Consider the following 23,450-nt stretch of genomic DNA (forward strand, 5'->3'; position numbering starts at 1 on the left):
AAATTGTCTTCCAAGTTCAAGATGTAATGCCCATGTCATAAAACAGGCCCAGAGTTCGCGAGCAGGAAAATATTTCCCTCACCTCCTTGATATGCATATTTCCATTACAAAATATGGGAAGTTTTATCTCCCCCCCCCCTTTCACCTTGAAATCCTCAGCCAAATTCAAATGCACAGAGCTCATCGTAATTTCCCTCCACAACCTCGTCCTTGCTGACATCTCCAGGGTCTGACTCTCTCTTCCTGCATTTTCTCGTCCCAGCATCCCCTCCTGCACTGTTATTGGTTCTCCCAACCTCCCAACACACATACCATCACCTGTTAGCACCAGGAGGTGCCTGGCAGAGAACGGGTGCCTGGGTGATGTTTGTTAGCATGGCTCAGATGGTAAATCTAGAACCTTCCCCCACAACAGGGATCTCCACTTTGGCACCAAGGACATCTTGGACTGAGTAGCTGCAGTGGGAACACTGGCACATGGTAGGATGTTCGACGCCATCCCTGGATTCTACCCACAGTTGTCATGATCTAAAAGACCTCCGGATATTGCCAAGCACCTTCTGGGGTGAGGCAAAGAGCAAGAGGCTCCTTGCTCCTCCCAAAGGGACACACACACACACACACACACACACACACACACACACACACACACACACACACTTGTCCCACCCTCTAGCATACCCCTTCCTCCCTTCCAGTGCAGGGCAGTTCCTCGGGACCCTAACCACTGGGCACCCTTTGCTTGTTAATTTGCAGCTATATTTGAGCTGCGTAATCCCTGCTTTCTGTGATTGCTCTGAATGATGGCACTGTTGCTGGGGCTTTGATTTATTGGGGTTTGGGGCTTTTGCTATACAGGAGACCCTCCCCAACCAGAGATGTTTTTATGAGAATGACAACCTGGGGCTAAGCTGTGTGAGGGAGGGGTACTGAAGGGTGTCCCAGGCAGCTAGAGGAGGGGAACCTTTGACAGCCGAAGAACATCCTGGAATTTGAGCAATGCAGACATCCATGGGCACATGTGCCCATTGCTCTGTGTTCTTTGAAATTTCCGTGCCTGTCCACCTTCTTGTTCATCGAGTTTCAGCTCAGTCAGTCCCCATCTCCTCCAGAGAGGAGCAAGCACAGAAGTGCAGGCCTGGGCCTGGGGTTGGGGCGAGGCTCCAAGGACATCCTGGGCCTAAGGTCACGATGGGGGTGCAATGGTTAGACTTCACTGACCATTTTGATTGGGCTTAGGATCATCTAGGAGACAAACTTGTGGACATGTCTGTGGGGAGTTTCTAGACTGACTTAACGTAAGGCAAGGAGACTCATTTAGCTGTGAGTGACATCCATGAGCTGGAGTCCTGGACTTGATAAAAAGGAGAATTCCAGTCTCTCTTCTTCTTGACTGTGGATGTGGTGTGGCAGCTGGTGCCTCATGCTCCTGCCGCCGTGGCTAGCACAGCTCCTGTTGCCCTCCCTCCCCACACAGGATGGACTGTGCCCACCAAGCAGGAGCCCAGTTAAGCCCTTCCTTCCTCAAGCTGCTTCCCGTCAGGTCGTTCGTCTAACTAATACAGAGGGAGAGACCAGTATTTCTGGGAGCCCAGAAGGTGTCTGTCTCTCCTTGGAGCTGAGTTCACAGTAATAAAACCCAGCTCTCCAGTCCCATGATGCTGTGGGACTTTCCCTGAGGAGATCTAAAGAAATATCTCATCCAGATGGGTGGACAGTGGCAGACCAAAGAAAGGTCTTTGTTCAAGTCCAGCTTTCTGAACCAATGAGCTTATTGGGGCCATGTATAGGAACACAGGGCACTCAAAGGCAGAGTGAGACATCACTGAGTTGCCCCTCTTCAGTGGCTGTTTAACACTTATATAGTGAGACCAGGAGCACGGGACTCAAAGACAGCTATATCACTAAGACACCCTTCCTCAGCCACTGTTTAACACTTATATAGTTAAACTCTCAGGGGGATTCCTGAGGCCCCCATGAACATCTTCTAGGGGTCTCATGGGCTTCTCACCTCCCTCCACGGTGGTGTTATGGATCTGAGCTCTCATGAGAGTCATCACGGATGCTTTGCTTCAAGATGGTGGTGTCACGTCCAACTTGGGGGAACAGTACTGAAATGCTGCTCAGCCTCATTCACTTACACCAGTGAAACTGATAAAGCCTGTCCCTTCCCCTTGCCGTCTGTCCCCTGTGTCACTGTGGCAGGTGCGGTCCACTGCCTCTTGCAGTTTACCATATCCCCTCTCGGGCAGGGCTGTCCCTGCCTGAGGCAGGGCTTGGTCCCCAGCAGTGAGCACCCATGGAGTGCCCTTGGCTAATGATGGAACAAAAACAACAAAGAAAAGCAGGACACCCGGACTCCTGGTGCCACACTGTCCCTGGAGCTGATGGGTTGTCAGGTGGGAGTGTTGTGGGGGTAACGGGTGGAGGCCTGGTCACCATAGCTGAACCTGCCTCTTGATGAGCCCCAGTCACCAACTGCCCTTCTTTTTTCCAGCTTTCCTTCCCTGTCCCACTTCCTAGCTGCCATCCATACTCAAAGAAGTCCCAATATGTCCTCACAACCTGGGTCAGAGAACAGTTACCTGCTCTAAATGCCTTGTGGTCACAGACACCTGGATACCACATCTCTGAGCCTTGCTGGTTCCAATTTTTTATTTTATGTATCATATTTTCTATTTAATTTTATGGCAGGATCTCACTATATAACCTAGGCTGGTCTCAAACTCAAGAACTCCCTGCTCTAGCCTCATGAATAATGGAATTATAGCCATGCAACCCTGGGCCAGGATGCCTCTCATCTCTAGAGCCCAGGAACTCCTCCCTGCCCAAAGCTCAGGACCTCGGCATCTCCAGTGGGGGCACTCGTTTCCAAGGTCTCTTCTCCAAGGTGATCAGGCTGATGGCCTGTACGGGGGCCTATCCCACAAATGCAGCTGAAGTTCTCAACTGTGGCACAGAGCTCGATCTGAGCTCCCTCCTCCCTGCTGCTCTGGATGCTGCGCTGGAGAAGGCATTACCCGACTCTACAGACTTGCCTCTGCTCCTGGCCCATTTTGTTCCTTCTGTCTGGGACATCCACCACTTTGCCTGCCTGGAACAGTCTTTTCTCAGGATGTGTTGAGCAGACATATCTCCCAGGAGGCCTCCTTGTCCCATCATAGCTACCCCATAACCTTTTCTCATCTGGCTTTCTTTGCCCCTGTGTCTGCCTCTCTGGGGGAACTTCTTTCATTCTTGACTAGGGTGATCTGTCTTCAAGGCTGCTGTGCTTTACCCAATGAGTAGTTTCCCCCGACAAAGGGACAATGTAGGGGACACTGCCATATGATGGGAAGGATGTGGGCCTGGGAGCCATGACGGCCTGGGCTTCATATCCTGCTCTGCCTCCCTCGTGTGATCCAGGACTAGTTAACCACTTCCTGTCTGCTATACTTGATTCTATAAGCTAGAAATGATAAAGCCCAGCTATCAGGTTGTTTGGGGACTAAAGTTACTTTTACCCACAGAGCTGGAACATAACTGATGTTCAACAAATAATAATTTTCATTATCACATTTGTCTGCGGAGTTGTTTTGCACGTACAGTCCCCTGACATGTTCTGAATGAATGGATGAGCACAGAACTCCTGCTACAGGGAACAGGGAGCATGACAGAAATACAGACGTGGAAAGCGGCAGGAATGGGGGAAGTATGATAAATGTCTATCTACCAATTAAGTCAGCAAAGAAGCCTATAGCTGGCCTGGCTTCCTCCTCACTGCCCTGGAGACTGCGTCCTAACAGCCAATACATTTGGGGGTAAGCCCCCATGACAGCTCACGAGGGGACTGAGAGTGAGCTTGCATGTCTTACAGGGCCTCTGAGAGCCATGCTGCTGCTGTGAGCTCTGTGCTAGCCCGGGGACCCCTGATGTGTTGGACTGTGTAGGGACTCACCAGCCCTGTGGGTGCTCATTAGTACCAGCAGGAGCTCACTTTGTGGGAGACCACCATGGCCCGTGGCTGGACTCTGAATCTTGTGCCAGGAAGTCGGGAAGCAGCTTCCTGTCTTCAGCCTCTTTGAACAAATTCACATGTTCTCCCCTCCCTAGGGCCACATGCTTGCAGTCTCGAAGAAAGAACTCTGAAGGCTGTGGGACGGGGTGCAGCTGCAACCTGGGAGATTAGAGCTAGAACAGCTCTGCTTTTCCAGAGACCATGTTAGTCAGCTTTCAGGGTCCCTGGCCTGATCTCTCGTTCTAGTAAGTTCTAAGTACCGATGATCCCTTGGGGATTGAAAAAGGGGCTTCTTAAAGAGAAAGTCTGTGAGCTAATTGGCAGAAACCATGACCCCATTTAGCCCATGCTCAGAACATTTCCTGAGTCACTGATCAGGTCCTGATGCAGTGCCATGTGCAGATGGAGGATCAAAAGCTGCAGAGCCTGGGAAGGTGGTGTCCTTATTGTGTAATCTTAGGTGTGTCCCCTATAGTGATTTGAATTCGAATGGCCCTCATAGGTTCCTGTTTAAATACTTGTTGGACCTGTTTGGGAAGGGTTAGGAGGTGTGGCTTTGTTGGAGGAACTGTATCACTGGGAATAGGCTTTGTGGTCTCAAAAGATTCATTCTCAGTTCACCTTCTGCCTCCTACTTGAAGATCAAGATGTGAGCTCTCAGATGTTCCTGCCACTATGCCTTTGCTTGGCCATCATGGACCCTAACCCACCCAAACCATAAACCCAATTAAAGGTTTTCTTCTATAAGCCTTGGTCATGGTGTTTCATCACAGCAATAGAAAACTAACTAATAACTGCCCGCTGCATAATCATGTCACATTTTCCCATGTGGGCTTAGAGTTATTTCTGTACTAGAAAAGGCTGCATGTTTCCTTGACCCAAACGCTGGGTGAACGCAGTTGGTGGATCAGGGTTGTATGCATATGCCACTCTCTGACTATGTCCCTACATGGCGGAGATGCCAGGTCTGTTAATCAGGACCCACCCTTGGGACCTTATTTCACTTCATTACCTCCTTACATGTCCATCTGCAGACACAGCCACTCTGTAGGCTTGGAGCCCTGTGGTGAATTGGGGGACACATAGTTCAGTCTGTGGCACCTGTTGGAGTTCTTTTCCATTGTTGTCATGGATTTCTGAGTCCCCACATCCTGCCAGGCCAAGTCTGGGTCAGACTTTCAGCCCTGAGCTCTTCCAGATCAATGAAATGGTGTCTGGAGCTAAGGGTGTGCCTCACAAACTCAGACAGAGCTGAAGTCGATCACAGCCCAATGCTGCTCTTCAAACATCCCCCGTAACAGTGCCGTGTATTTAAAACACAGAGAGCTGGGGCCACCCCAGAATGCTGCCCCTTAGCTGTGGGGCCTGGACAAATCATCCCTGCCTCGAGTCTTCTTCCTCAGGCTTGATGCAATGGCCAAGGTGTCTGCAAAGCTCACTCATGTCTATGGCCTGACTGTACAAACATATAAGATACACACACACACACACACACACACACACACACACACACACACACACACACACACCTGGGTTGTTATGGTTCATCTCCACTGTCAACTTCACTAGATTTAGAATCACCTAGTAGACACACTTATGGATGTGTCCTTGAGGATGTTTCCCAAGAGGTTTATCTGAGGTGGGAAGACCTACCCTGAGTGTGGATGGTACCGTCCTATGGCTTAGGACCCCAGACTGAAGGAAAGGGAGAAGTGGAGAAAGAGAGGTGAACATCGACATTCATGTCTCTCTGCTTCCTGGTGCCCAGAGATGTGAGAAGCAGCCTCGTGTTCCTGACACATGCCTTCCCTGCCATGATGGACTGTACCCTCTGACCAGGACCCAGAGTAAATGATTCACCTCTTACACTCCTGTCAGACAAGTAAGGAATACAGAAGCCTCCTTATGACCATACCCGCCTATTCAAACTCTGCCTTTACCACTTCCTTGAAGATTCTGGGCCTCAGTTTTCTCACCAGGAAACTGGACATAATAACGTTGGGGTTGTTGCTAGTACTGAGGGAGGGAGAATGCAGCCAGCACACACATCATTAGAATGCTACCTGGCTGCTACTGAGCAATGGGCACTATAAAGAAACAACAGGGGCTAGGGATGTAGCTCAGTGATAGAGCCCTTGCCTAGCATGTGCAAGGCCCTAGGTCTGGTCGTCAGTACTGTGTGTGTGTGTGTGTGTGTGTGTGTGTGTGTGTGTGTGTGTGTGTGTAATCAATACACTGACAATTACAGTAGGTGCTGGCTACATTCTCCCTCCCTTGACCTTCCCTTCCTTTTCTTTATCTAGACAGTGGGTACAAAATACTGTAACTTTCTGTTGTGGCTTAAGTTGTACACTTGTTATCATCTAGTACCTAGTGAATGTGAGCTCTGGAAACAGTACCGTGTGTGTTGTTGTTGTTGTGGTGGTGGTGGTGGTGGTGCTGCGGTCGCCCTGGGGTGGCCTGGTTCATCTGATTCCTGTCTTTGTAGGCAAAGGAGAACGGAGAACAGATGATGGGGCTCACTGAGACTGTAAGCATGGAGAAGGCTGGGGGATGCAGCTGCCAGCCAAGGCACCCTGTGGGTGTGGGAACACTTGGAGTATCAGAAGACTAAGTATGCGGCAGCACTGGGGTTGCAGGAAGACTAAGGATGTGGGAGGACTGAGGATGCTAGGTACTAAGGATATGAACCACTAAGGGTGCTGGGGACACTATCCATCACCAGCTAGCAGAGAAGTGGGGCTCTGTCAGTACTTCGACTTCCTACTTCCAGTCCCCAGAACAACTGCCCAGAGTTAGTTATGTATAGTGAGTTGATCGGAGCTGGCAGCTTGTGACGCTGCGCTGTGGTGACAGCCATACTTTATCTCTGGGATCTCTTGCAGAGTGAAGCCCAGAGTGGTCTGGAGGCTTCTTTCCCATGACAAAGCAGGCAAAGGAATGTCACACGAAACATGGCCAATGGTTCTCTGTGATCCCGTGCAGAGAGATGCTCTGAGCTCTTCGTTATGCACAGTGTAGGACTAAAGACTTCTAAAAACAGGAGCTTTGTCGAGCCATTTCTTTTCAACTGCTACCGGCATTTAAGAGCAGGACATCATGGGGCTTCCAATGCAGGGTCAAGGTCTCTTCCTTATCACACTGTGAAAGGGTATAGAAGGAGGTGTTGAGGGTCTATGGAGCTTCATACAATTTTACTGTGACTGGGCCTGGAACCTCATGGCCTGTATGAGGGTGTGGGAGACCCCACAGTGTGGAGAAGTCAGCTGGGCAATCATTGTTTTCCTTTGTGATCAGCACATAGTGATAAATTGTTTTTGTACAGTTTACTAGTCAGTGAATTGGATAATGATTAGCAAATTGGGGGATGATAATTTTGTCTTTTGATTGAATTAATCTGACAAATATACAGCTCCCACCAAGGATTCAAGGTGTGGCGGTGTATGCCTGTAACCCCAGCCCTAGTGAGGAGGATGCGGGGGCACCAGGAGCTGAGGGTCATCATGGCTACTGTGGTGATTTGACATGTCCCCCATGGGCTCATGCATTTGAATACTAGATCCCCAGTGGACGGTGCTCTTTGGGAGGTGTGGCCTTGCTGGAGGAAGTGTGTCACTGGGAGTGAGTTTTGAGAGCCCAAGGCCTTGCTTGACTCCCAGTTTTTTCTTTCTGCTTTGTGCTCCTGTTTCAAGATGTGAGCCCTAAGCTTCTGCGCTGGCTTCCATGCCTCCCTGCCATGCCGGGCTCTTATCCCTCTGAACTGTAAACCCAAATAAACTCTCCTGTGAGCTGCCTTGGCCATGGTGTTGTATCACAGCAACAGAAAAGTAACTTTTACAGTTATAGAGTGAGTTTGAGGCCAGCCTGGGGCTACAAGAGACTGAGTCAAAACCAAACCAAACCAAACAAACAAACAAAAAATTCCTCAAAGAAATTGAAGACTTAAAAACCAATGGAGACAGCACAAACCAAGATGTGGCACAGTGAGGACACTGCCTGTTCTTCAGTCACAGGCCACCGCAAGTTCCAAGGGCATTGGCTGACAACGCCTGGCAGAGCATAAAATTAACAAATAATTAATTAATAGTAATTAACAACAATACCCCAAGGTAAGGGGACATTTCTGGAGGAGTGTAAAAGTAGCAACTTTTAAAAGAAATCATGCAATGAAAAGAGATCTTTGGAAATGTTTCTGTTTGGTAGTCAAAATAGTGTACTCAGACTGCCAATGAGAATTCTTGTGTCTGTACACCAGGGCTGGGGAGATGGCTCAGCAGGTAAGGAGCTTGACAAAAAAAAGGAGATCTAAGTTCAGATCCCAAAACCCAGGCAATGCCAGACACAGTAGTGTGTTTCTGTATGACCAACACTCCTATGGCACGATGGGAGGTGGAGACAGAATCCTCAGGAGACCCTGGCACACACAGAAGCAAACAACAGAGACCCTGTCGAGGACTGGTGTATGGCCACGCGGTGTGTGTGTGTGTGTGTGTGTGTGTGTGTGTGTGTGTGTGTGTGTGTGTGGATGTGTGCGTGGGTGTGAGAGACAGAGAGAGAGAGAGAGAGAGAGAGAGAGAGAGAGAGAGAGAGAGAGAGATAAAACCCCCAAGCATCTTGCAAAGAGTTTTTTCTTTTCATTCCTGCTTTAAAATAATCCAAACGAGTTCTGTGAGCTTTGCAAAATTGCAGTTGTCTATATAAAAAGTGAACTTCTTTAGACTGTTTCACCAGGGGGGACTGATTGACACTGGGGAAGATCTCCATCTTCCTGGCCACGTTTCCATTTCCCCAGATGCTTTGTTCTGGGGATGGAGCTGAGCAGTAAATGAGATGCACTGGGCAGCAGCCTCGCCTCCTCCTTCTGAAGGGCTCTGTGAGTTCATCTTACTGCCAAGGCCAATTGTGAAACTGGTTTGGCTTCTGCTTGCTCTCTTTAGAAAAGAAAAGAGACAAGTTCTCTCTCTCTCTCTCTCTCTCTCTCTCTCTCTCTCTCTCTCTCTCTCTCTCTCTCACACACACACACACACACACACACACACACACACACACACACACACAGCACATTCTGCAGACTTCTTGCCTTTATCTAGCTCACCTGTGACCGACCCATGAGGTGATAAGGTTAGCATTGTCATTCTGCAGGTAAGAAGGGGGAAGGGACTTGGCCTGAGAAGGGGTACCTGAAAGCACAGGCTGGGGGGGTCGGTGTGAGGAGACTGCAGATGTGAAGGCTCGAAAGCCAACAGCACAACACATGTCGTAGGGGAATTGCATGGGACAGACAGGTCAGTCTCACTGGACTTCTGAGCAGCCCCTGCAGGAATAGCTCCCAGGATGTCCCCACAGCGGGGCTGGATGCTTATCTGAAGAGAATTAACTTCCCATACATCCACACTGCACTGTACATGGGCTGGATGGGCTCCTGGCCAAGGAGAACATATGGCATGTTGAAGGCTGGGAAATGTCTGCACACTTCTGTGCTCACAGCTGTCTCACAGCTGGGTGCCAATTGCAGTGGACCATTGGAAAATGAGCCAGGGACAGAAGAGGCCAGGATCATCTCTGGGGCTAGGTGCTCCTGAAGTCTCCTTCTGAGCATCAGAAATGGTCCCTGGGAGCTGTCTTAGTTGACATAAGCTGCTGGAGGGAATAACCTGGATGGGGCTTAGACAGTCTCACAGTCTGGAGGCTGGAAGTCTGAATTGAAGGTCCCATTGTGTTAGTTCTCTGGGCTGGTGTATGGCCACCTGTTCTCTGTGTGTGTGTGTGTGTGTGTGTGTGTGTGTGTGTGTGTGTGTGAGAGAGAGAGAGAGAGAGAGAGAGAGAGAGAGAGAGAGAGAGAGAGAGAAAGAGAAAGAGAAACAGACATACAGACAGAAAGAGAGAATGAACACTCTTGCCTCTCTTGTAAAGACACTAATAGCATCCTTGGAGCCCCACCTTCATGACTCCATTTAATCACCTCCCAAGAGCTTCGCTTCTGAATGCCATCATGCTGGGGCTTAGGACCTCCATACAGGGGCATGCAAACCTTTAGTCTCTAGCAGGAACTTGGAGCCAGACCTCAGAAGTGTCTTAACCTTGGTTCTCTCCTCTTCTCCTCACTTTCTCAATGCTATTTTGCATCCGGAGTCCTAGGCCAGGAGGCACTCCTGGCTTTTGCTCCTGCAGCCCCCTGGCTGCCATTTTCATCAGGTGAGTTCTAAGAGCTAACTTTAGTATGGGGTGCTCTGTACCCAGAAACACGAACAGGGCTGTCTGGGATTGCAGCTTTCCCACCTGGAGCCCGAGAGGAAGATTATTTCCTCCAGCTTCTGTCTCTGTATAGGGGAGGCCCCAGGTACAGGAAACTTTGGGAAGGGAGGTGTTGGGGTGCATGCTGCAGCTAAGCAGCAGCTGCCATGGTGACTTCTGTCCTCGCCCAGCCCTGTCAGCACTGGAAGCTGTTGGAAGCACTACTAACCTTGGAACATTTCTTGGCAGAGGCTGGGTATGGGTAGGGCACTTGCTGTCCTTGGTAAGGCCAGAATAAGGACATGGGCAGGAGCTTTGATGTGAGGGCATCAGCCCAGCATAGAAACTTCCTGACTCATGTGTCTAAGGATGGACTGGCTTTGGGGATTGTGAGTTCTTCGTCCCCAGAAGTGTACAGGGCCATGGTGGCTACCTCAGAGGTGCTATAGATCCAGGCTCCAGCAGGAAGACAGATGGGCAAGGGGATCTCTGACTATGTGTCTGCTCTGTGGATGATGGGACCAGGTGAGGTGACAGCTTCTGAGGGGGAGGAGAGGGCAGAACAGACACCTTCCATTTTAACTTGTTGACTCCAGGGAAGAGGTGGTCTCAGACACCTGTAGTTGGCAGCTCATCTCAGAAAGACATTAGCCTATGGAGAATGGCCCTCCATGAGTCCATTTGCCCATGTCATTGAAAAATAGTCCATCCCAGGCCTCTCCCAGGCACTTCTTATACCCTTTCTTCAATTTGAAAGCAAGCAGTCTCCTACAGCTCTCACGTCATTCATATTCCTGGCCATCCTCTAGTCATTAGCTCTAAAGAATTTGAAAAAGGAGAACATGTTCATTTCTCATCTGGAATAAAGCCTGCTGGGTGGTCCAGTCAGCTTCTGGGCTGGAAGTGGTGAGGAATTTAGATCTAGTGCCACTTACAGACTCGCAATGACCAAAGCAGAGCTGGAACCCCAGGGAATCGGGAGCCTGACGTTAGCTGTACCTGCTACGTGCACCTCACAGACCTTCTCTCTATTGCAACAGCCTTAGAAGGTGGGTGCTGCTACGTGCGCTGCCCTCCAGGGACTTGGGGAATCCTCAGATGACCTCAGGTATCTGATCACTTTTTCCTCACACCCCGAAAGAACATTGAGAAAATCCCATAGAACAGAGAAACTAAGAGGAGACTTGGTTCAGTTCCACTTAGCTTCAGCCTTTGTGGGTTGTTGTGAGGTGGGAGTGGGCCACACAGATCTACCAACTAAGAGAAGCATGAGGCAGGGTTGCTGCTGCAAGGGGAAGCTAGAGAAACAGTACTGTGAGGGGGGTGCCCATGAGCCGCACTAGGCCACTGCCAGCTCTGCGCTTACCGCCTTTTAGCATTTAGGAAACAAGGAACTGAGAGATCAAATCCCTCAGGAGAGCGGGAATCTCCACTCTTGCACCGCTGTGAGTCTGTGTGGGTGATGCAAGTTCAGGTCAAGTGATGGCAATGACAGGAGGTGGTCAGAGACAAGATGACCCACTTTTGCACTATCATGTCCCCTGCGCAAGAGTTTAGGGCCACCTCTAAACAGAGGGAACGCCTTCTTTCTCTAGGACTATCGCTTTCCCTGAGGTGGACTTCGTCCGCCCTGGTATGGGCACTCATGGCATTCATCTCTCCATAGGCGTGGCTTCAAGTGGGCCAAAATATCATCATGGCCACATGCTCCTGCAGGATGGGAGAGAAAGAGGCAGCTCTACCTCTGTCCCTGTGTGAGCTCGACAGTCATGTGACAGCTGGATACGTGGCTGTCTTCAGGAAGGAGTTACAATGAACACAATACAGATCGAACTCACATGCTCCTGGAGGGCCACTCTGAGCTGGGTTGCCTGAGAGGACTGCCCCTCATGAATGGGATGCTTGAGCAAGAGCACTGGTTTAAATCAATTAAATAAACACACGTGATCCCTCCCTGGTCTGCAGATGCTTGATCCAGCCACACATGTCCACAGGCTTAGCACCAACCTGACTGCACACATTCCACAATTATCCTCACTTGGTCCATGCCAATCATCTTCCTGCCCATTCAGCTGCCACCTCCTTCAGGAAGCTCCCCCTGTTCTCCCTGGGAACCCAGGGCATCTCTTCTGTGGCTCTTGGCACAGGATAACACTACTCTGATCTTTGAGGGCATCGGGTTCCTGGTGGACTCTCTTATGGACTATAGGCTTCAGTGCTCAGGGCCCTGCCTGGCTTTGTTCCTTATCTTATGCTCAGGGTTCTGTGTCCTGGGACATTGATGAGAGAGTCAATGGAGAAACCAATTCATTCTTTTTTTCTAGCTGCCAGGAAGCTCAAAGGTATTTGGTGGCTCTTCATGTCAGTTACATAATTAACCCAATGAGCTCAGTGCCACAGATGGGCACACAGGCGAGTCTCCTTGACTGTTCCTCGCTTCCATGTTGCCTGGGTTGCCTGACTCACAGCCGCATCCTGCCATCTTGAAAGTCGGACTCCTTCAGCCAAGTTCTTCTCATGTGATGTCCCCTGGTTCACCCCCTGCCTCCAATTCTACTTTCTAGAAGGATCCTTGTGATTGTACTGTCTCCTCTTAGGCCAAGGCTCTTCCAGTCTGAATCCCGCTGATGGGCAGCCTCAGTTCCATCGATGACCTTCATTCCTTTGTTTTGTGCCACCTTTAGTCTTAACTGTCGGCAGGATGGGGTTGAGAGCCACCCAAGGGATTGATACGGCTCACTCTAGGTGTGTCTCAGAGGATTAGATCAAGAGGGCTCTGAGATGATGAACAGTTTAATCCATGGATGGATTTAGAATGTGACTAGACTATCCGGACAAGGCAGAAGTGTGGAAGGTGGGGCCCGGCTGGAGGAAGTGGGCCACCAGCAGGTGTGCCTTTGGGAGCTGTCTCTTGTCCTGACCTGTGAAAGCTCAGCTCTGGTTCCTGTTCATCACAGTGTAAATTACTTTGCCACATCATCGTACTGTGATGGCCCGAGGCCTCTGAAACTGGCCTTCTCCTTATGTTGTTAGTATTAGGCATTTAGTCACAGGGGTGCAAAGACTGATGAACACACCATGTTTTTACCTCAGGCTCAGGCTCTGGAAAGTAGAAAGTAGACCCCTTTTAAGGAGGGGATGGTGGAAGCCATTTTTCTGCCTTCCACACTAGCACCATAAGGACCTCAAAACAGTGGAGGCCGTTTGTAGAGCTGGAAGACTCGCTAAAATTTTGTAAATGTTCCCCTTGTTTATAAGGCAGAATTCAAGGCTCCGAGAGGAATGGATGCCGAGCCACAGGAAGGTTGCTCAGTCAGTGCCCTGTGCTACTTCCCCTGCTTAGTCAGAGGGACCAGGCCACGGAGGAGATTAAGACATTATGTGTCCATGGAGTGATGAGAGCAGACCCTGCCCCAGCACTGGACCCCTGATGACCGCACCAGGCTTTGGGAGGCAGATATGCTAACCACTGTACTACCAACGCTGCACCAACACACCGTGTTTTAGTGTTTCCTTTAACCACACTGCTTCTCCTGTCATACTCTAAACGAGCTGAGAATACAAGCTTTCCTCGGACCATTGAAACACTTTGTTCTAAAGCAGAGCCCAGATCCTCTGGGATGGCTAGGGCTGAGGCCCAGAGAGTCAGACCTGCATGAACCCTCCATGCAGAGGTCAAGATGGATGGAGACACAGAATAGGTACAGCTGCTGGTCTCGACACTCTGCCTTAAAGGATAGACCATGATGTGTGCATGCCTGTCTCTCGGCTGGTCCATCTCCCTGACTGCCCTTCCAAGCATGATGCATGGAGGCAGTTCCCAGCAACCTCAAGGCTTTTCCTTAGCTCATGCATGTGGGTGGGTTGTCATCAAACTTCCAAGGCATGTTCTTCATGCACCAACTCATTCCCACTTCTTGCTATGCTTCCCATGGCTGCTTATATAGAGCCATGAGCTGTCAGCCTCTGGAGCCCCACGTGGCTCTACCAGCTGGTCTCAATCACCAAGCCACTCTCACTCTCGCCTATGTGGCAAAGTGTGGCAGTAGCCAGACACCAACCCTCATTGCCCTCTTCCTTTGCAGCAGACCCTGGCATCTGTGGTAACAGATGGCTGAAGAACTGCATTCCCTGCATTCCCAGGCTCTGTGGGAGGGAGGGGAGGCTGTGAGATCATGGTCTGTCCAAGGGGACATGAGCAGAAGAGTGTGACACTGATGAGAGGAGCCCCTCCTCCTCACTTGTTCACTTCTGGCTGCAATGCATGGTGATGGCAGCCACTGCAGAAGAGGAGACCTAGAGGGTCTTCATCACAGAGATCTCCTTGACCCTGATCTATGAAGCATCTATCTATGCCCATCACATTTCCTGTGATGATGTTTCATTTCCACTCAGTTATTAAACGACCCTTTCTCTTGGGACAGGTTTGGGCTCTTGTCCCCAGTTTTAGGTTCAAACAGTGTCTCTTAAATAACTAAGATCCTGAGCTATGACTTGATCCCTGGCCACTGTGAACTAGAAGTAGGGTTGAGTGGAAATGCCTGAAAGGGCCTGTGGAACTTGTTACATTGCTGGCCCCCATTCATGACCTTTCTATGCCTGTGTCCTTTACCCTCTGAGTGTGTAGCCTCCTCCCACTGACTCTGAACTTGGTCATGTGATTTACTTTAACCAATAGGATTTCAGATTAGGACTGGCGATCTCCGTGAGCATCTTCCTGAGCTGGCTTGCTTGATGATGAGCCACATGGGGGAAGAACTGAGGCCAACCTTGGTCAGTCACTGACCATTGAATAGGTATATGAATCTCAGTTTACCCTAGGAAGAATTTCAAGGCCAAATCCTATCAAGGTTAACAGAACCACACAGCACCTCGCCAGACTCAAGACAAATGCTGAGTTTTGAGTTTTGAGGCATATGTTATGTAGTATTATGGAATAGGTGACTATTACAAGACCCTTTCCTCCAATATTTTCAACAGACTGGGCAAGTGTATTTCTTGTAGTGTCAAGCAAGAAGCCAGGAAATGCAGTGTGCATCCATCTTTTTGTTCAAGTTCAATGCTACCATTGGCTTCTCCATGTCACTGGCCAAGTGACTCACTGCTCAGTTTCTGTCTTTGCCTTTGTCTTAAAGCAGGACTAAAGACACTATTTGTTTCCTGTGGTTGTGAGGATTTAGTGAGCTAATACAGGCGAGAGCCCAGTACAGATGGACCACTCATGGATGGTGTCTCTCCACCTTTTTCCTATTAAGACAGGGTCTCACTCTGTAGCCTAGACTTTCCTTGAGCTCATGGGGATCCTCCTGCCTCAGCCTTCAGAATATCTGGATTGCATGCATGCTTCAGCACACCTGGACTTCTGTTTTGTTTGAAGAACTGGAGAATGAATACAAGGATTCATACATGCTCAGCAAGCAGCATACTAGCTAGGCTCTCTACCCTCAGACATGTCTGCTCATCCTGACGGACTACTCCAGTCACTCCAGGAGGGTAGGGATGCCATCGTATGCTCCCATCTTTCCCACTGCCTGATGGAATACCCAGAATGTCAAAAACTAATTGTACACTGAACATCTGGCATGATTGGTACTGTTATTGATAGACATGCAGATCTCAGTATTATTTCAACTCAAGGCTGGGATCTCAGTAGCTTTGTTCTTTTTACCAGGTAGAGGTGTAGTATTTATCATGTTTTATGACTTAAGATATATATCCACTCGTATGTATGTGTGCACACATGCATGAATATACACACAATCCTACTGTGCTATGAAATAAAATTTTAGAGTCTCACTCACTCACTGTATCGCACATGCCCATTCTGACTATATGTAATTGACACTTTTCCCAAGGGTCCTTTCTTAGCTGGGCAGGTGGAGAGGAGTTTTTCCCTAGTCAGGATGTATCATGTTTCCACAGGAGGACTCGATTTCTTCCATCAAGCCCAGTTGCTTTCTGAAATCAGATCTCTCAGGCTCTTTTCACCCACCTTCCTCACGCTCCAGAGCCTCTGCTATCTGACTAGTGCCATCGGCCAGAGAGGCAGAGAGAGCGACTGTCCCACAGCACCTAGCACGTTGCTTATAGAGATGCTGCTGCTTGCCCTGTTCAGCCGCTTGGTCCTCAGCACAGCATCTTACTGTGACCCAGGCACAGGCTGGCACTGTGTGACGAAAGGAAAGGACCCTACCTTTCATGGCTCCTGCCTCATCGTGCTTTTCAAGGAGGAGGTAGCGTGGGCTCTCAGGGAGAAGTGGCAGGCTTGCCAGCTGGACCAAGGCAGGGACAACGATCACTCCAAACAGGTATGGCCAGGTGCTCTCCTGCAGGGAGAAGATTCTGCTAATGGAGGGGGCCTGTGATTGTTCTACTGGGGACATTGGACGGAGCAGCTTGAACTCCACAGGAAGCCCCTCTGCTCAGCTTGTCCCCACTGCTAAGGGAAGGAATAAAGCAGATGAGATAATGGCCCTGTGCACACAGCATTTTCCACACTGAGTTGGTGTGGAGTCCTCAGCATTTCCATGAGATGGTGACCTAGCACATCTCTGGAAAGAAAGGAGATCCTGGCAGCCAGGCCACTCAGGTGGTACCACAGATGCTTCCCTAACTTGGACCACCACAGCCAACCTGGGGTCTCCTTGGATCTCCTCCACAACTCCAGCATGACTCCTCCTAGACTGCCATGGGCATGGATCAGATTTGCTTGAATGGGAACACTGGAGCAAGACCCCCGGGTGGTGCCCACCATCTTCCTATTTTCAGTGAAGATGGGGAAGGAAGGATGGCATGGTCTCCCAGGCCTTCCCTGGGGACAAGGAGCCCTTATGTGTGGAGGATCTTCACTTTCCAGATGGGAGGGAAAGACAAATGGCCACCCCCAACACATGCCATCAACTCACCGTGTGCAGTGACTCCCACACAGTGCAACTTAAGTGCAGCATGGAGCATAAACGCTTGTGCCCATCAGGGTGACATCCTTCCCTGTCTGCCACCAGATTTACAAATATGCTCCCACTGTGTGCCCTGCATAGGAGCAAGCCCCAGAGGCAATGCTGATGGGGAGGACAAGGGTTCTGGCTCCAAGATGAGCACTTGGCCTGTTTGATTTCCTCAGACAGGAAAGGAGATAGTCCAGGAGAGAGCGGGACACGCTGAAACCTGAAAAGACTTCACATGATGGGCAGAGGTCTGCTGGCCTACTCAGGCCCAGTGAGTTCAGAGCCCTTGGGTGAATGTGACTGCTTGTCCTCAGCTACTTGTCGCCTGTGATAGCTCTCAGGAAGGAGAATGTCCCTGAGACCCTCTGCGGAGCTCTGATGGCAGAGAGGCCATGAGAGTTCCAGACCTTACCAGGGTGAGGCAGCAGGGACCCCTGAAGCACAGAGCAAGCTGGAAGGGGCCTGTCAGGGCACTCAGCCAGTGCTGGCTCAGTCCTCCTCTCCAAGGTGACTCCAGTTCTCCTCCCCTTTCTGAAGCTAGTGACTACTTCTATTCAGAGGCCGGCATAGTCCTTGCATCTATCTCCCTTTGAAGGACAGGGGAGGCCAAGCCAGGCTTTTTCAGTTTGGGGAGGCTTGTGATTAGAAGACCAATCAACGAGAGAAATCAGACAGCCTGTGGAAGGTCAGAGACAGCAATCGTGGGTGAGGAGTGACGAGGGACACAGACGGGCTCCAGCCATGGATCATGGAATATTCTGAATGTAGATGGGCTCTGGTGGTACCAGTTGTGACTATTCAAAAAACCACAGGGGTTTCAGTATGAACTGGCATGCAAACTATATTTCAATTAAAAATTTTAAACCATGGTAGAAAACAGTGAACAGAGTCTGCCAGTTCTGCCTGTACACTCTGTACCCATAGGTGCCACCCACCGTGGATTGAAAATATTCAGAAAAAAATGTATCTGTGTTGAACAGTCATAGACAGACCTCTTTCTCTGTCATCATTCCCTAAGCAATATGGTGTAACAACTGTTTAGATAGCATTTGCATGCCATTAGGTATTATAATGAGTCTCAAGATGGCTTAAGGTACATGGGAGGACATGTGTAGGTTACTTGCAAATATCACACCAGAAGCATTCTGATGAGGAGCAGTTGAGGAAGGCCTTTCAGCCTGGCCCAGGGTCACCCAGTGAGTGGTAAAGGGCCCTGCTCCTGAGCAGGCAGCTCAGGTCTGAATTTGCTTATTCTCTAGTAGTCATTATGGCCATGGATGAGTATCCTAAGATGTCCTGGGAGGAGCCTCAAGGCCACAAGCCAGAGGCCCCCAGCTGGAGCCAAATGAGCTGGATTTGACCTTCGGTCTTTCTGGTGCAAGTGTCTTTCATGATGCTCCTTGGCATATACCAACATGAGCCAAGAACCCAGAATCTCACTCTGCAGTGGTACCCAATAGCTGCTTCCTGTTGAGAAACAAAGGAGAGTGGGGGATTTCTCTCATACACTGACCAGTTTCAGGGTCCCTTTTCCTACTCCTAGAGGGTAGCTTCAGCTTTAGACTGCTTTTAGAAGTGTTTTTTAAAAAAAACAAAACAAAAACAAAAACAAAAAACAAACATGTAGTTCAAGGTAACTATGTGCAGACAAATACTGCGTTCTCTCTCCTGGAGACCCTTGGCTCTAGCAATGCATTCGGGTGGGAGTAGATGTGGATAAAGAATCGGGAACTACAAAGAGTCCCACGAGAAGGGAAAAAAGACACTTTGAGGGAAGGAAGCGAGTGAGGAATCATATGATATATGACATAGAAGAGAGGAAGGAAGTACGGGGGACAGAGGGTATGTGGGCAGCAGGGGGGTGAGGGATCCAGCACAGAGAGGGCATCAAAACAAGGTATGAATGAAAATGCCATAAGGAAACCTGCTTCTCTGTAAGCTAATCAATCAGACAACTATACTCTGGTTACTCCCAGAGGGAGGCCCACAAGGTGCCACAGGAGTCAGCTTTGGAGGAGTCTTTGTGAGGCCAGTCAAGATCTGAGATAACAGGGACACAGGGCTCCAGCTCAGTGGCTTTGGGTCAGGGTCCTGGTACCCAGTGTTCTCATGAGGACAGGTGTGGGTTATCCTGTTGACCAAGACAATGTTTAACTCTCCAATGGAGAAGGTCTGTGGATCTTCTCAAAGCAGTGTCCTGCTCTTTCAACTGCAAGGCTTCTGTTTTAAAGCTAGGCTTCTAGGTTACTTCTCCCAGGCTCTCAAAGACTTTGGTCCTTTCTATAAATAACACCCCCTCTGGACTATTATGCGACAGCAAACAGTTTTAAGTAGAGTGAGCATCGTGGATCTGACTGAGTCAAATTCTTAATTTCGTGCAACACCAAGTGCCCAGGGGTCCCAGAGAAATGGAGCAGGGGACCTGAAGGTGACCAGGCCACACTGGCTACTGGCAGGAGCAGCTTTGACTGCTTCTGGGTGTGAGATGTAGAGACATTGACTACCTCCAAAGCTCTTTGGAGATGCAGCAGGATACTCTTTATATTTCTTCATACTCGTGGTCTAATTAAAGAAAACTGATGTAATGGGCTGAGTTCTCTATGTAGCCCCATGAAAGGCAGCATTATCCTGTTTTCCAATGTTCTTTCTTCCAGTGGACTGTGTTTTCCCGAGAGCCATCCCTGGTCTCCTATCCTGATGTATCTGCTTGAAGTGTGGCAGGTGTTCAGCAAGTGCTGGTAGATTGAATGTGTGCTGGGTTGAGGTGAGTGGTAACCAAGATCATTGATGCAGCTGCTGGAGATGAGACCCCTGAGACATTCTTGAAGTATTTGTTTTTAAATTTAAGCCTTTCCTATATGGATCATATTAAAGGGCTGACACTTTACAGTAACATAATGTTTCCCTATGCAGCACTCTTCGGATTTTAGGTTTATTTTGGAGAGAAATTTGAGCTCTGAAAGGTCAGGGAATACATGTGGGATCCCTTGAGAAGTTGGGGGACTAGCTGGATAATTGGGTTAGCTCTTCTGACCCCTGCATAGGCTCTTCCCTTGTTATTGTCCCTCAGCTCAAAGCAGAGCAGCGGCTCTCTCAAGTCCAGCAGCTGCTTGCTAACTAGGGGATTTGAGCGGCGGTTCTATTAGGCTAAATCAGTCCCCTGAGCAGAATTCAGCAGCAGTCACTCAAACTCGGCCCCAATGCTCACCACAACATGACAGGGACTCCATCACGGGAAGAGACAGGTGCAAGTATCAGCCGTGTGCAACCAGACACCGTGTGCAAAGCCGGGCCACCTTGAGAAAGGGGCTCTGCTGCTCATTTGAGTGACCTCAGAGTTTGTAGGAACTAGGCCCAGAAGGCAAATGGCTCCATCAGCAAATGACGACAGAACTCCAGTGACCTTGCCATTCCCCGCTCCAACCACTCCCCAAGGAAGGGCCCTGGTGGCCACAGCTTCCCAGTGCCCTGGGGTAAGGCATGGCTACCTGAGTGTGGAGTGGCAGTCATGGGTCACCTCCAAACCTCTCCCCACGAGGCCATTCCAGCTTCTAAAACATCTGCATTCCTTACAACCAATATGCTATTCTAGATATTTTTGGTGTGTATCCATGGCCTGATTCTATTTCTACATTAAGAGAGATCCTTGTACAAGTTTATATTATTGTCCCACCCACCTCTGTTACAAATGATGACATGATAGTCCAAGGACATGACCCTCACTGTGTGGTAAGTCTTTATCAGTGCCCCGTGTGGGGAGCCCATACTCCTACACATACAATGCTCATTCATTCCTCTTCCTTCCTGTTCCTATTACCATTTCCTGCTGTCAAAAGGATTTGCCTGTCTTCTGCCTTGCTGGGTTCTCAGGCAATCTTATAGCAAAGACCAGCCTCCATTATTGCCTTTTTATAGATAAGGAACCTGAGGCTGGGGGTCTGCTAGGAAGTACTAAAGCAAAAGCTATCTATAAACCAACTTTATTCTGGTTCTATTTGGAAGAGAGTCAAAATTCCACACTGGTTTTAAAGGTCACTGACCTTATGAACTGTCCCTGGCCAGCCTATTAGATGGGACAATGTTGAGTTTGTACAAATGTACTGAGTCTTTGAGCCCTGCTAGTGATCCTGATTCTCAGCTGAAGAAACCCAGAAACCAATAATTTTCTACCCTAGTGACAATTACACTCCTTATAAATAGCTATGTGGGGGTGGGGGGGTGTGTACTGACCCCATGCAGATGGTCATCAGCTCCATGCCCTTAACCTCTGTTGCCCACAGGGTCAAAAAGGCCACAATATAGCTGTACCTTGCTAAGGTGCCCCCAAATTCCCTGACTATATCTTTACAGTTCCCTTGTCTGCTTCCTAAGGAGTTAGCTACCTGCTGTTCTCAGAGCCGGCTCCTTGGAGTTGAAACCCATGATTAATCCCTTCGCCAGCCTTCTGCTTTCCAGCTGAATCACCTGGTTTCTGAGTCTCATTGTTCCCTTTGTCTGCCATGTGCCTTTTCATCCCTGGCTGATCAGCAGCCTCCAAGCAGAACTCAGAGTGGGAAGGCTTGCAAATGCTGCAGGGTGTGTAGGGATGGATGTGTATAGACACGCTGTATGAACTGGATTTCTCCTTAATAACTTTGACTCTGGGGATGCAGAGGGGGTCGAGGTTTGATTTCAAATGAGGCTGGACCTACTTTTATTCATGCACCTATGACCTTGGATGTAATCTGGGGATATAGGAGTCCAAGGTCAGAGGAAGGACATCAACTGTGAAATTGGATCAACGATCACATTCTGATTCTTCTGCTCCTAGCTAGGAGGCCTTGAACTTGTTCTTTGTTGGATCCATTTGCTCAGCCAGAAAAAGAGTAGAACCAATAATGTCCCCTTTGTAGGTTACTGTGAGGGTGAGATAATTTCGTACCATGGACCTGATACAAGGCTGACAGCCATGAAATGTTGGTTCTCCCCTCACACCCTTGCTGGAGTCCTCAACCAACCTGTATGATCCACACTAACCTAAGCGCTGGTCTAAGGTCACATCTGCTGTCCCCCAAGCCCAGGGGCCATGACATCAGAGTTGGGTATATGGAACACATCTAAGACCTGGGTATGAGCCTAGGAGTTGGAGGACAGACACACCCACCCTCAGGGGCTTTGCCCTTCCTCCTCCTCCTCCTCCTCCTCCTCCTCCTCCTCCTCCTCCTCCTCCTCCTCCTTCTTCTCTCTCTCTCTCTCTCTCTCTCTCTCTCTCTCTCTCTCTCTCTCTCTCCATCCAGGGTTTCCGTCCAGCTATGTGAAGCCCTGACTTTTGAGCCCTCTGCTGCTGGGTGACATCCCAGCCTAAGACTCCTGCAAATCTCCTTTGTGTGCTCCCACACGTCAGCTAGCCCTCACTAACCTAGCAATACTGAAATGAGCACCTGCCTCAGTTTCCCTGCTAAACTAAATGGCTTATCTGATAGTATGATGCTGGCACCTACCCATCTGTCATGCCTTTGACTATTCCAGGCTTCTGCCCAACCAGCTCACTGTTGATACCCCTAGGGACAGAGCCTGGAGATCCATCATGCAGTTCTGATTATCCCCAGGATTCAGTCAGGCTGCTGGTGGTCTGCTTTGTGCACTTCTAGATTTTACTTTCCTCCATCATGGTCTTCTGCAGAACACTTGGTGAATGGATGTGGTACACACACACACACACACACACACACACACACACACACACACACACACCAGTGCACCTCACCTCTTCAATGCCTCTAAGCACACTTTACTCTAAGGGCGCTCTCTTCAGGGAAACAGTTTGATTGTCAATGATGAAACACCTTCATCCCTCAACTCATTCACACCATCACTCTTTTAATCCACAGACATGCTCAGAAAGGACCAGGAGGGTCTGGGATCAGTGATGGGCCAGCAAGGCAGCAGCTGGGCATCCTGACCCAGGCCTGTGCCTCTAGCATTTATCACGGAATCTCTGCCATTGGCTTTCCAGCCCCCCAGATACTCTTGGTTCACAGAGCTGCAACACACACACCGATACACACAGGTATGCACACACACTAAACCAATGAGTAAATGAGAGTCCTAGAACCACAGGCTTGTGGTCTTTATCTTTTATGACCAACTTTCTGTGATGCTCTAAGAGTCTGTCTTACGGGGATTAAGTCAGCATTGATGGCATCCATCCAGGAAGCTGACAAGAGACAAGCTCTGATTGTCATATTTTCCTAATACTAAGCCCATGGCCTTAGCAGTAGTCAAAGCCCAGAGAG

General features: G+C 49.4%; 1 protein-coding gene across 2 annotated transcripts in view; it reads right to left on the minus strand.

Annotated features, from left to right (window-relative positions):
- The window catches only part of Slc2a9 (solute carrier family 2 member 9), a 143,752-nt gene that overhangs the window by 63,190 nt on the left and 57,112 nt on the right, over positions 1–23,450 (minus strand). For both annotated transcript variants that reach the window (XM_052734817.1, XM_052734816.1), the window contains one exon: positions 16,425–16,557. In XM_052734817.1, coding sequence (XP_052590777.1) covers positions 16,425–16,557 — 133 coding nt within the window. The remainder of the gene's footprint in view (positions 1–16,424; positions 16,558–23,450) is intronic.

Source organism: Peromyscus californicus, unplaced genomic scaffold (genome assembly GCF_007827085.1).
Source record: "Peromyscus californicus insignis strain IS unplaced genomic scaffold, ASM782708v3 Scaffold_13__1_contigs__length_99412109, whole genome shotgun sequence".
Classification (NCBI taxonomy): Eukaryota; Metazoa; Chordata; class Mammalia; order Rodentia; family Cricetidae; genus Peromyscus; species Peromyscus californicus.